The 13,790-nt window shown below is 42.1% G+C and overlaps 1 protein-coding gene and 1 long non-coding RNA gene across 4 annotated transcripts; one reads left to right on the forward strand and one right to left on the reverse strand.

The window, feature by feature from the left end:
* Nucleotides 1–577: 577 nt before the first annotated feature.
* On the reverse strand, nt 578–6,792 carry LOC116425071 (uncharacterized). Its single transcript, XM_031972269.2, has 4 exons — nt 6,652–6,792; nt 5,421–6,077; nt 2,541–2,600; nt 578–1,976 (listed from the first exon to the last, which is right to left on the reverse strand). The coding sequence occupies exons 1-4, from the start codon at nt 6,775–6,777 to the stop codon at nt 714–716; spliced, it is 2,106 nt and encodes a 701-aa protein (XP_031828129.1). The 5' UTR covers nt 6,778–6,792; the 3' UTR covers nt 578–713.
* A 115-nt stretch (nt 6,793–6,907) lies between these two features.
* On the forward strand, nt 6,908–13,019 carry LOC116425039 (uncharacterized). 3 transcript variants are annotated; one of them, XR_004234619.2, is made up of 4 exons: nt 6,908–7,175; nt 7,717–8,168; nt 10,793–10,946; nt 12,596–13,019. It is a non-coding gene; the product is annotated as an uncharacterized LOC116425039 (long non-coding RNA). The 3 variants fall into 3 exon arrangements; XR_012998930.1 differs by having other exon boundaries at nt 10,793–10,860; XR_012998931.1 differs by lacking the exon at nt 7,717–8,168.
* The last annotated feature ends 771 nt before the right edge of the window (nt 13,020–13,790 follow it).

A 13,790-nucleotide genomic window follows, 5' to 3' on the forward strand; every position in this document is an offset into this window, starting at 1 on the left:
CGTCTTTGTAGTCTTTCTCTTTCCCTTAACCTCTTGCGCTGGAACACGCATCACGCACGTGGGAAATTTTTGGTCCCAAAATTGTCGATGACTTATGCGCGTCGATAATCTTGTTGCATTGTATATATTAGATTGTTTCGAAATCACTTTATATTAAAGTATTAATAAACATTAGTGTTTACGTCTGCGCGAAATAGGAAAAGAGAAAGTTCTTCAAGACTGCCAAATTGTTGAATTCATTTCTACTGTAACTAGAAAAAAGCTTTAAAAGCTTTAAAACTTTCGATGAAATTCCGAAACCGGTGATTTCACTGGTACGTTCAGTGTTAGCCCTTTGCACTCGAAAAATTTGTCACTAGAAATATTCAATTCATTTTTATGAGATAGTTGACATTTTTTTCAACTAACTTAACGAGGAATCTATTCACAAAATAAGGGGAACAATGGTATTTCATTTCCCCATTTCAGATTACTCTAGATTTAACGTCAAATACGGAATTTTACAATTTTGACGCACCAATCGTGACTGAGAGGCACCTTCGCAGTGCAAAGGGTTAGTAACGGTTACACGGGAACGTAATTTCAAGCAATGGAATTTATTAAAAACAACGATTAACCATTATACAAAAGCAATATCATGTCGGGCAGTATCGTGAGCTAAACAGACAGACAGTATCGTGAGCTTCTTCATAAACAAATACGAAACCGTCAGTTTAGTACGCGGGTACAGCTGGAAGCTGGTAGCCAAGGACCTTCTCGATCAGTTTCTTGACGGGCTGGAGATCGATTCCGGCGGCGATAACCTTCGCCCTCATCTCCCGGAAGATGGGCGCGCTGTAGACCAAGTTGACGATGTGCTTGAAATCCTCGGAACGGATTTTCTCCATGAAGTTCTTGAACGCGGGGGAGTTCGCCATCTTTTCGTTGTAGAGGGCCTTGATCTTGTCCATCGGCAGGGTGGCGATTATTTCCTCGAGCATCTTCTTCAGTCCGCCCTTGTTCACGAACGTTTCGTCGAGGTAAACGCCGAACACGGGGCGGCTGGGGGGGACGTAGTCTTCCATGCCGAACAGTTTGTGGACCTTCTGGAGGAATCCGAACATGTCCAAACCGGCGTCTTCCAGGTAGAGGACGAGGTCCTGGTACTCCTTCATGGCCTCGACCTGGCGGACCAGCACGTGGAACTCCTCGCTGTACATGTAGAGCACTGCCCTCTTGAGCTCGTCATCGTCCAGGTAGGACACGACGATTTGCATGACCTTGTTGGTGTCGATCAGGGCGATGAAGTCGCGGATATCCTTCTGCAAAGCTGCGTCGCCGTAAGGCACGGCCTCGAAACTGCTGATCACGGGGAACTCGATGCCCAGGACGGTGTAGATCACGTCCTCGATCAGCGCTACGTCGATACCCTTAACGGCGAGCATGTTGCGGAACTGCAGGTAACGTTGATTGTTGTAAAGAGCGTTGACGAATCTCTGGTGGTTGCCGGACTTCAGTTCTGCCACGAAGTCGCGGAACGCCGCCGATGTCCTCATCTTGTAGACGTAGCCGTGGATCACCTCGTCGTAGGAGATCTTGGACTTGACCTCCTCGAAGTAGCCCTTCAGCCCGCCGGTCCTGTAGGCGTCCATGGGTTGGAAGGTCGGGATGCCGAGTAATTTGTTCACTTTGTTCGTGACGTCGACCAAGTACACGCCGTTCCGTTGCATGTAATTGACGAAGTTGTGGTACTCGGGTATCGCCTCGATTTCCTTCACCATTTCCTTGAACTCGTTGCCCTGCATGTGTTCCAGGAGCTGCTTGAACTCGCGGTCCTCGGCGGCGTACTTCAGGGTGATCGTGACGATCCTCGACAGCGGGATCATGTCCATGAAGTACATCACGTCATCGTAGAGCGGACCCTGGCCGAACGCTGGCAGGGCGCTGCTCGACGCGAACGCTACTAGAGCGGTGATTGCTAGCAGTTGGATTCTCATCTGCGACAAATGGTAATTACGCATAATTTAGAAATAATAATTGTTATTAAGTTTTTAACGGATAATGATTATGCGCGAGTCAATCCATGAGTTGTTCCATTTTACAAGCGAAGCGAATAACGATTGTACGAGTCGTGACGACTATGCTGGATATTCAGTTGTGATAATTAACTGAGATAGTTGAAACTGCACTATCTCTTTAAGTTCAGGAATATTGTACTAAGAAATGGGAAGTTAACGATTCGATGGAACGTTAGAGTTTAAATTGAAACTTCCGGTTGAAGCATCGTGATACTATAAAGCCCTTGTATTTTTCGAAATATTTCCGAATTATTCGAATTAGTATCGAGATGAACAAATACTAAACAAAGACTAAATGAAATATAAAAGAGAATATTTCAAAAGAATTTAATAATACCCTTCTGTGATTTTTAACTTATTACGATTCTTAGAAGTGGAATTTCTTCGAATTGCTTCGGGAAATTCGGATTTTGTATAATGGCAACATAAAGATCCAGTCTAATAAATAAAATGAGTATTGCGATTGTCGTTTTGTTAACTTACCGTGATAGCTCCGGTTGAAGGCACTACTGGTTTCTGAATTAGTTTCCCGTCTTTTATATACTGTACGATATCGAAAATTCACGAGAACGTGATGGCATCTTCATTTCTGAGGTAGATAAGATTTGAAATGTGCACCTGGGCTTGTTTCTTTTCTCTTTTTTCCCCCGTTTTCTTTCTCTTCTTTGTATTATCAATCAGACACATCTGAGACAGATTCCAAAAGGAATTCCAATTAATTTTATCTTGCTCATTTAATTAACAGGTGGTGTGATTGGAAGCCCTTATTTCTGTAAGATTTTCGTTTTTTACCAGATACCGAGCTTCTATTTGCACTTTTACTCGCTGGGAAATAAATTTTAGATAAACGATGTAAAACTAGATATAGAGATAAATGACCACGTTGCAGAACCGAACAGGTTACTTTCTTCGGAGCGATAAATCTACTCGATAGAAGATGCGCTTCTATGGAAGATGGTAAAATTAGAGAAATGAAAATTGCAATAGTTTCGTGTCGTGAACTTTGGATAGAAAGCTCGGCTTTAATTTTTAACACCTGCAAATTGATTCCGTTGATAAATGCATCGTGATCTTAATGTTACGCGATAATCAGTCGTAAGATTCAATTATTACTTAATTGAATCAGTCACTCTTTATCGTTCGCCGACAGCTAAATTTGATCTTTGGCTATGACACGGTATCCGATAAGGTCAATTGATTCGCAAATTATTTATTGAGGGTGTTTTTCAAGACGAGACGATAGTATATATTTAAACTGGTACATAGTGTTTCTATAAATACATTATTGTTTGAAAGTTTTATATTATTAGCCGATTTATTGAAAATAGGGACATATTTGGTTATGAAATAACTTCAATAATTCAGAATCGTTACATTTATCTAGAAAAGATAAGAATTCTCAGAGCTTCATTTAGCTGATCAGCCTCAACATTGATGATCTATACAGTTACAAGCGTTACCATAGTTACCAAATTTACTATAGGAAATGTCCAAAATTCAACTGAGGAAGAATAAATACTTTGACACCTTCGATAGAAGTAATGTTAACCAGTTAAGTGGGGAACTTAGTTTGAAAAATCTCTCACTTAAAATGTATCCTAACGAAAAACTAAAGCTAAACGAAGAAGAATTACATGTTTGTCTCAAAAAATAAATAATCCATCGTTGAAAAAGTTAGCACCGTTAAGAGTTTTAAGATGACGTGTATACTCGTCAAACACAGTTAACTGGTTAAGGATCACAGGATCAAAAGAATCCGATAACTTGCATAAAAATGTATTTGTCTCAGTTATCACGGTTATCATCGGCTATGAACATCTGGCTGGCTTTATCACAACCGCAACAATGATACATAACTCATATTTACTTATCTTCCTCGATCAATTGATCTGTGTATCGTATTTCTGTTTTTATCAACATAATATATGTACTACTTCGTGTACTACAAGCATTCCATACAGCCTTTGAGCCTTTACACATGCGTTGCATCTACAAATTCGTGACAATTTCGATGTTCATTAACACGTCTGTGAATGTGTAATGAAATTAGAAGAAAAGAACCTGAGAAAGTATTATAGAAATATTAAAACATTAAAAAAGGAAGGAAATTAGGAAAAGAAATGACCAATGAAAATAGTGTACATGAACTTGTAACAAAGAAGTTACTGAATGCATTATTTGCAAAGAGACTTTTCAACGATTGATTTACTTTGCTCGTAAGATTTGTAAACATACTTAAATAAAAATTTCGTTCCACTTAAATGTGTCTTACTAATAATATTAACGTTATTGGTTATTTAAACCTTGCAATTTGTTATTTAATTAGGTGTCAGGTAATAAACAACAATCTTTGGTATGTTATGAATGGAGAAATTCTTTATTTATGCGAATTATTAACCTTAATAATAAAGATCTAAGTAGTTGTTTCGAACCCTCTTATCAAACTGCATTTTTCTTACAAATTTCTTCCCCTAAACTTTGACGTCTACTTAAAAATTAGCCAGATATAGTACAAAACTTGTGTTCACAACTTGAACATAAAATCTTAACAACGCTACCAAAACGAAAAATATAATATCCATGCTCATTAAATTCAGTTTGAAATCTTAATGATGACTCCTATCCGATGTTACGAGACAAACAATTAAAATACCAAATACAAGGCCTATTTTATCGATAGTCGGTAATGCCACCGCCATTTTGTACATTTCTCATACACCAATCGAAACCACGAAATATCGAAGAACCATTTTTAACGCTAGAACCACCGAGCAGTTAAATTGTCTGTTTGAAATTGTTCCGTAGAAACCTCAACAGTGCATTTATCGAGACTTCGGTTTGCAATTCAATTTGTATATTGTTAGATCAGTGTCTCTAATACTTTTCCAGATAACCACCCGTTATCTGTTCAATAACTAGAAAAAATGAGCTCAGGAATAGGTAATTTTCACCTATCCAGTAGTTCTATTGTTAAATAGATCAAATAAACCACAAGGAGAAGGATTAATCCTTTGCACTAGAAAGGTGATTCTCAGTCGCTTGATTTGATGCAGTGAAATTATAAAACTTAATATTCAATATTAAACTGTATATAATGCACTGGTGTGTGAAATATTGGGGTAAAATAGTTTCACAATTTATTTGCGATTTCTCGTTGAGTTAACTGAAAAAAATATCTTCTTGGTCTAGTTAGAAAATGTTCAGTATTCCTAACGAAATACTTCCTAGTGCAAAGGGTTAACATGGTACTCGAACGTTAAACAGTAGCAATTACAAGTATGCAGGTTTATTGTAAGAAATTAGAAACATATAAAAGAAAATTATAAACATTCCGTTTCATGGCCGGTGGGAAGACGTTTAGACGTCAATGGGGATCTTGATGCCAAGGAACATTTCCAAGAACTCCTTGACGGCCTTGACGTCGACGCCAGCAGCCTTGGCCTTGTTGAGGAGTCCGTGAAGGTTCGGGTTGGCAACGATGGCGTCAGCGATCTTCTGGGCCTCCGGGGATCTGATCTTCTCCATGAAGGCGACGAACACCTTCGAGGTCTGCATCTTCTGGTAGTAGAGCGCCTTGATCTTGTCGACGGGGATGAGTGCCTTAACTTCGTCGAGGAAGCCGCGGATTCCGCTCTTGGTCTTCAGGGGTTCCAGGCCGAAGGTGTCTGGGGTCTTCAAGCTTGGCAGTCCAAGGAATTTGTTGATCTTGTTCACCAGGTAGTAGATGTCCAGGCCACCCTTCTGGATGTAGTTTAAGATGTCGATCACTTCGGGAAGAGCCTCGATGTCGACGACCAGTTTCTTGAATTCCGGCGATTGCAGGTAGGTGACGAGTTTCTGGAACTCCGCGTCTTCGGCCAAGTATTGGAGACAGAGCGTGACGATTTTGTTGGTCGGTACGATGTCCACGAAGGCCTGGAGCTCGTCAGCGAGCACTCCTGTGCCAACACGCGGCAGGGTGTATGCGTCCATGGGGCTGGACATGGCGAACAGCGCCAAAACTACCAAAGCGAATTTCATCTGCGAACAGCGAGTGACAGTTAGATCGAGGCACATCTGGGATCCAAGGATCACCGATACGGTTAACCCTTTGCACTTCGAAGTTTCTCACTAGGAATATTTCGACATTTTCTGACGAGATGAAGACGATATTTTGTAAAACAATGTTTCTCAGATTGATGCATTATATGAAGTATAATATTAAATATCAAACTTTATAGCTACTGTGGGAGATCAAGCGGTGACTGAGAGTCACCTCCCGAGTGCAAAGGATTAAGTACTTGCTTCTGTGAATGTGACAAGGTTTAGCAATGATCGCACCGTACTAACTTTACAATTTGTAATCTACTTTATTCTAATACGTTATATTCGAGAAGAAGTCAACTATATTCTTTACTGTGTAAATCTCAAAGGGAAGTTAAAAGTGTCCTTTCCATGCGATCCCAAACTCTCACCGCTCAATGTATGCGTAACTCGTCGAAACTTCAACCGTATTATACAGAAACGATTACAAAAGGAAGAATTCGTCAGAAGTGAAGATCAGAGTATAATTCGGACGAGTCGAAAGAATTGTTTGTACGTTGATTTCACTTACCATGTTGCTGCTGTGAGTGAACTCGACTGTTTGATGCCAACTGACCCGCAGCGTCCAGTTTATATACAAATTTCCTCCCGATTCGCAGTGCACCGCGATTAGATTACCATCGCAATTCGGTCGCATAACACTCGATTATGACGTAAACGAAATCAGGAAAATCCGATCGGAGTGTCAGGCTCAAAGTCATTTTAGGAATGCGATAATACCCTGTATCACGAGATCGTTCGATAATCGCGAGATTCTTCGGTGATGGTCTCCGATACGGTTGTTCTCGGCGGCCCGTTAGTTGCACGACGGCTGTTTGCGGAGGAAACGGTGGCCTCTGTTTTCTTAGGGGAACGGAAGCTCCACGTTCTCGGCTCTCTTGCGCCGCGGTGCCCTATCTCGCGAGGGTTTAACGTAATTTCGCGGCTCTTCCATCCGTCCTCTCTCGGCTCCTCCAGCAGCAGCCCGCGCGAGGACACGTGGGACGAAGGACGAGGGAAACGACGGAAGCAACGGAGGGCTGAAGGATGAACTCGGTAATATAAATTCTAAATGATATTACGTCACTCGCGTCGCGCCAACGGCCGAACAAAAAGATTTATCCACTCCCGCGACCTTTCTGCTCCGGCGCATCCTCTTCCTGCCCGAGAGCCGGCTAACAAACAGGACTCTCCTTCTACTTTTAAACTTGGAAAATACTGGAGTTTAATGTTTGACGGCCGAGCAACGCGACAGTGGTCCCAGCTCCGCATGAATAATCATTCCCTACTATCCTCCCTTAATCCTTATTCTTCTTTATTCACGGATTTTTATAAAAACCAGCGTCAAATAGGAATATCCTCGTTTTCTAAAATATACAATATAGTTAGAGAATCATCTTCGCTATGCCTCGTACTTCGATAAATCATCGGAAACGACCAGGTCTAGCTGCTAACTCGAATAACCGCGAAATATGCGCCTTTGTCGTTCAGAGATGTTTTACAGCCGACACCGTCGAAAAGATTGTTTCGTAATTTTGGGAACAGTCTCTTGCAGCGACCGAGCCATTTCAACTGTAGAATTGTTTGGCAATTTCAGGTTGGGACAATAACGAAGCGGCCGAAATATGTGTGCGGCCGCTTAATTGCCGCGGGCCACGGGAACGTCATCGTAATTGTTCTCCGAAGGGCCGGCAATTGCCCCGCCGTTCCACCTGCGTTCAAGTCGCAACAAGGCGAGAGTCGTATCAAATTATTTTCTCCGGCTGGCCAGGCAAACTTTTGCCCCGATATTATGGCGGCACGTGGCGGTAACAGCCCTTCGTAACCGGGCTCATCGTTACCGGGCGTAACGGCCTCGAGGATTTTCACGAGGAAACAAGAAGCAACTAGGAAAATCTGTTCCGCCGCTCTGCTTAGGGATCCCAATACTCGCCGCGCGACGGTCCGCCATTGGAAATCCTGGAATTCCGTTTGCCCCGTTATCTCATTAGGCCGACATTCCTCTTCTTATTACAGCCTCGCCGACTGTGCGGAGACTTCGATGCAGGCGTAAGTGTGAATTGTCTCTATTAGCTCTGACATTATACTTTTCTCTCGAGATATTCTCCTTGAAAGATCTCCCGCTTGTAAGGAAATAGTTGAAACACTCTGATCTTTTTATTTATAATGTTTCGATGGGTTATCGATCTTGTACGATTGATGTAAAGAATGGCTTGAAATTGCTGTTACAAAATGAAACGACGAGGCTTTTTGAAAATGAGGTCAGAGTGTATTTAAGCTTCTTAGTTTGTAAATTAATTGGTTAGAATAAGTTTTTCTTTTAAGACAGTAGACAGTTTCATTAAGCTTATTGATTCACAGTAACTCTATAATTAGGAATTCCTCGATGAATGTTTTATGAACCGATAGTAGCACTCATTTGGGATTCACCTGACGATGTAATTCTCTATCAGGCATCTTGTTCACAGGGCGAAAATAGTTTCTCGAAATAGAATTAATTATCCCGCGCAACTTATCTAATCGCGCCGTGAATCGAAATGATCCAATATGTTTTCACGTAATACAGTACATTATCCAACCGATCGATCCTCAAGATTCGGTGGGAGTCGATAAATCTGATATACGGTTCATTTAATCCGTATCAGTTTTGTTCCTCCAAATCACTCCTTATCTTCGGCTCGCATAAACAAGATTACAAACGCTCAGTAGCATAACCAAAGGTAAACGAGTTGTTTACCTTTCAAGGTTGTATTATTCTTATTAGAAACCATCCGATCGAATCGGTGAACACGATCGAAACTATTGAATCTGCAACAAACACCGACACTACAGTACTTGCGTTTCTCCAATGGAAAAATCAGTACCTCTCGGATAATCCAATAGAATCAGCATCTCCCTTGAACAGACTTTAGTTTGAAACCAATGCAACTCTCAGTTTCTACACGCCATCAATTACTCCTATTAACCAATAGAGTAATCTGAAGTGACAATTATAAATACTACAATAATCACAGTAATAAAAATAACAAACCAATGTTTACCACCGTACACGCGACATTAAGCCCAGTAAACAAACTTCGTTTCGCTTTGATCTTTCATTAAAATATACTCTACGCGCGTTCGTCCTGCGTTCGACGAGTACACGCTCCATTTCTTTATTTTATTGCGAGAACGAGAGGTTTTTCCAACTAAATTCCACAGTTAACTGGTTAACCTCTTAGGCACGATGCGCCACTATAGCGGCTCCGTCCTTACCAATATGTCATATATTATACCCAATTGTATTACTAATTATTATTCTAAACTGTTAGAGCTAAATTATGTGTATCATATCTTTAAGAAAGATTATAATTTAGTCATCAAAAACTTCATTCCAATGTACTCGCGTAGAGAACAGCATTGTCCGTACAGAGGACCAGCCGTGCCTAAAAGGTTAAGGGTTCGAACACACGTGAATTCTCGATCCAGTAAAAATTCAACGTGTAACACGCGTGTAGCCACGACCCTAGGTACTTCCGGGCGAGGCGCGAGGCGGCGTAGCGCGCAAGAAGCCGGCCGATTGACAAATTGTCCGTCGCAAATGGGAGAAAAAAATCTGTTCTACGAGGCGTAATCTGATGACGGCGGATCGGTGGCCGGGCAAACGTGACCGGGCCAATTGGATACCCCTTCCGGTTGATGAGCCAAAGAAACCGGTGGCTGGGAAAAAACACGGTCCGCCGGAGAAAGAGACAAAGCGGTCGTGCGGGCCGGCTTTCACGGGAATCGAAACTGCGGGACGCCCGACGGGACGATTCCACGGGAACCGGGAACGGGGATGGTGGCCGTAACAAATCCTCCGCGAGTAATCGAGGTCGTGCCTCGGCTAGGTTTTACTCACGAACACTTAACTCTATTGCGATTGGATTCCCGGCCGCCGGTCCTCTTTCTCGCGGGCTTCTTCTTCTTCCTCTCGCTCGTCCTATCTTCGAGCGCTCCTATCCCCTTTCGCCGCCCAGGATCGTCCCGGTTTTCATCCTCCATCCGAGCGTCTACCCCTATATCATCGGACGGGTTCTTCTACGCGGGAACCTTATTGATAGCGACACGATAAAACACCCTGGAGACGCCGCGGATCAGTTCTCGTTGGATCCACTTTGGCGTAGGGTAGATATGTACAGCGCTGGCCGAGGAAATTGCGCCACTGCATCCGATCGCGAGCTAACTTTGAAGTCTCTACTGTTTCGAGAGTTCCCGCTGTTATTCTGCGCAACTGTTTACCGATTTAACACTAGGTTCACGGGCATTTATTGTACACTTCGTTCTATTATTCCTAAAAGATGCTCGTTTATTTAGATTGTGGAGATTCGATAGCAGGCAATTGGGGTACGTGTCAGTGCGATCGCATCAATCAAAATCGGCGTAAACATTTACAAAATATTTCTAAAATCCAATATGCGTCAATTTGACATTCCGTGAACCTAGTGTTAACCCCCTGCCGTATTATTTACTTTTGCTACTAGATTATGTTTATATTTGCCAGTAAATCTTGTAAGCTGAAAATATCCGTTACATGCAGTTGTTTATGAAAACCATTCGATCCGTATCGCATTGCACTCTATAAATCGATGGTGCGATCACGGATTTGGATAATGATGAAATACTCGAGATTGTGATTTTTCATTTGATTACAGGTACCGTGGAATTACCTGTGAATATCTCTATTTGCATAAACATCCTCCTTCGGCTTATCAGATAAGGGGTAAGATGGATAACGATTAACGATGAATAACAACGAATTGAAAAATACACCGAATGTATCAAGATGAACGCGATTATCGTGACGAGGTAAACGCAACAGTAATTGATCCGCTATCAGCCTCCAGTTTTTTCGAAATCTCGATAAGATTAGATATTTTGAAAAATCCCAACTTACGCTGGTGGCAATCGGTTTCTTTTGCAAATATCCGCGATTATCGATCGATATCAGGGGAAGCACAGCTTCGTGTGTTTTGTCAATCCCAATCTCGCATTCTGCCGAAAGAAGACGTTAAACACAACAGACAGTTAGATCAGCGTAGAAAATGATAACTTCCGAATTGGACGATCTTCCTTCGTTTAACCCCTTAACGTACTATTTATTCTCGCTACTAAGCTCGTGTAACATTTTACTATCGACAATTTAGAAGAAAAGTAGCGAAATTTTCCATTCTACTTCAAGCGAAAGTTTCATTTGAAGATAATACATCGATAATAGCGAAATAGTTACTTCGTTCCGTGGATAATGAACAACATCGATTGTCGTCAAATTAGTCTAGAAATCGTCATCTCGAGTCTCACTCGTCATTGTACGGCAAGGGGTTAATCTGAGTACACGAACTCCCAAATAGAAACTTCCATCGGCGTTTTTAAATGCTCGCCAAATATCTGTTAAATTTTGCATGCAACGGCTCGTTGCATTTTGTAAACAATTTCTGGCTATAACATTGTCACGAACGGTAAGCTCAACAAAAAGCAATTCTGAAATAACATTCGGCTGTCACGAACCCAACAAACTAGCAATCCGTTTCCCACGATACATCGTTTGCCCGGCATTCTGCATTTGCGTGGAGCGGAAACGCGGACGCGACTGTGAAAATATGTTTGCAGCTGAAAAGAAGAATCCCCACAACCGACAATATTTTTATCGCGCGACCCTTTCGGCGCGCTTCCCGCGAAATACGGGGAGTGCTGCCATCAATTTCGCACCCGTATCCACTATCCGAACGCTACTCACTACAGACTGAAACTAATGACGTCCCTGCCCGAATAAATAACGTGACATTACACGCGGGTAAGGTGCGACTGACGAATGGGAAACGTCGAATCGAACCTCTTCATACGTGGTGGTCACTTGGACAAATAAATTTCCTTCGATGTACACTCGACACGAGTACATTATTAGGAAATTTCGTTGTTGTTTCTTAACGCCTGAAAATTATTCAATCTGTTCGATATGTAAATATCAAATTGAGGCAAGACGTGGTACTGGTAGTAAAACGTACCTAATCTCGTACTATTCTCAACACTTATGAACATTAACCCTTTGCACTCGATAGGCGACTCCCAGTCGCCAGATAATTGTATGCAGTAAAATTATAAACTTCTGTATTTACAATTGACCTTTGCACACATACGAAAGTATTGAATATTTCAAGTGAAACACTTTCGAGTGCAAAATGTTAAATCTTATTTCTTGTTCAATTACGAGAACACGACAGAATATATCGCGAACGAGAATGAAATGAAACAAAGTACTAAATAGACTAAATAATCTCAGACCATTATCATATCCCAGAAGTATACAGTGGCCCATAAGTGGACGTATCAGTTAAATCAGTTAATCCTATTCAATTGAACTCGATAACATTTGTATTTTACATTACTATCGTTGAAAAGAATAGATTTAATTCGTTCGAACGTGATAAGAATTTTATTTTATCTATGTAATTATTTAGAAGGGCGGTCACGATCGGCATCAAGAACAATGACGAGCAAGAAACAAGATTCCCTGTTTCCCGCAGTCAGCACGAAAGAGGCGAGCCAGGAGTAAACGTACGGGGTTAGAAACCGCCGAAGCACGGGCTCGCATGTATTTCAATGTCGGGACATCCGGTTGGGCCGACGAGTGATGTGGTCTGCTACCCTCGTGCATCCGGCCGTCGCCAAACAGCGCGGCGTGTGCACACGAGGCTGTTGTATGTTTGCGCGGCTACAACCTTCCACGACGCCATCTTGCCTCGCTGCGAGTATCATGCTGCGATCGCCAAATACACAAATTCGCCGTGTACAACCCGCAAACTTCGTCATATTCCCTTCGAAGTAACGTAAGAGGGTATGGCAACGAACATGCGAAAACAATGAAACTAATACTCTGTGCATTCAATAAAATTCTATTTCAAATGAACGTTACAGATTAATAAATTACCGAGTGAATGTTTCGAACAGTGACAGACATTCAACTTCGATAATCACATAATCAAACGATACTTATATTTCCCTTATTTTATAAACACCAACCTAGCGAACACATTAATTTTCTCATTACATTTTTCCACCGAGTGTACCTAATGTTTCAAACAGTGATAGATATTCAACTTCGATAATCACATAATCAAACGATACTTATATTTCCCTTATTTTATAAACATCGATCTAGCGAACACATTAGTTTTCTCATTACATTTTTCTCGACCTAACCGCATTAGCTCTTACGCGACTCGTATATCGCGAACATTATTCCTATCAGTTGCAACAGCTTCTAGATTTTCTGTGACTCGGCGTAAATTAATTAATTGATGCCGGTGTTCCGTTGTTAAGTGGCTTCCTCAAGCAGACGTCGCCGGCACCGCGGAAATCGGTTTGACGTTCCGACCGCCGCGAGGCAATGCGACGCGATAATATCATAATCCGCGGTGTTAAGGACGGATTATCGATGCGCCTTTGCGCCGTGTGCGTGTATCTACGCGCTGGCCCGATAACGAGCAAACTTTCGGCCCCGGCTACTCCACCGAAGCAATTATGCTCGTATTCCTCGTCGAGTTACATTAATTAACGTCGACTGCGGGGCCGGCGCTGTAGCTCGCGAGCTACGAGAGGATGCTCGAGGAGGCCCTTTGTGGGGTTGACCCGCGTGTTTATAACGATTACGGC

This window comes from Nomia melanderi, chromosome 7 (assembly GCF_051020985.1).
Source record: "Nomia melanderi isolate GNS246 chromosome 7, iyNomMela1, whole genome shotgun sequence".
NCBI classification, from domain to species: Eukaryota; Metazoa; Arthropoda; class Insecta; order Hymenoptera; family Halictidae; genus Nomia; species Nomia melanderi.

What these genes read in the sequence shown, in the direction of transcription:
- LOC116425071 (XM_031972269.2), bottom strand. Translation starts at nt 6,777, where the DNA reads ATGCGACCGAATTGCGATGGTAATCTAATCGCGGTGCACTGCGAATCG. An exon ending in GCATCAAGATCCCCATTGAC is followed by an intron (nt 2,601 to 5,420) that starts GTCTAAACGTCT and finishes GATATCGTACAG; the next exon opens with TATATAAAAGACGGGAAACT. An exon ending in CTTCAACCGGAGCTATCACG is followed by an intron (nt 1,977 to 2,540) that starts GTAAGTTAACAA and finishes CATTTGTCGCAG; the next exon opens with ATGAGAATCCAACTGCTAGC.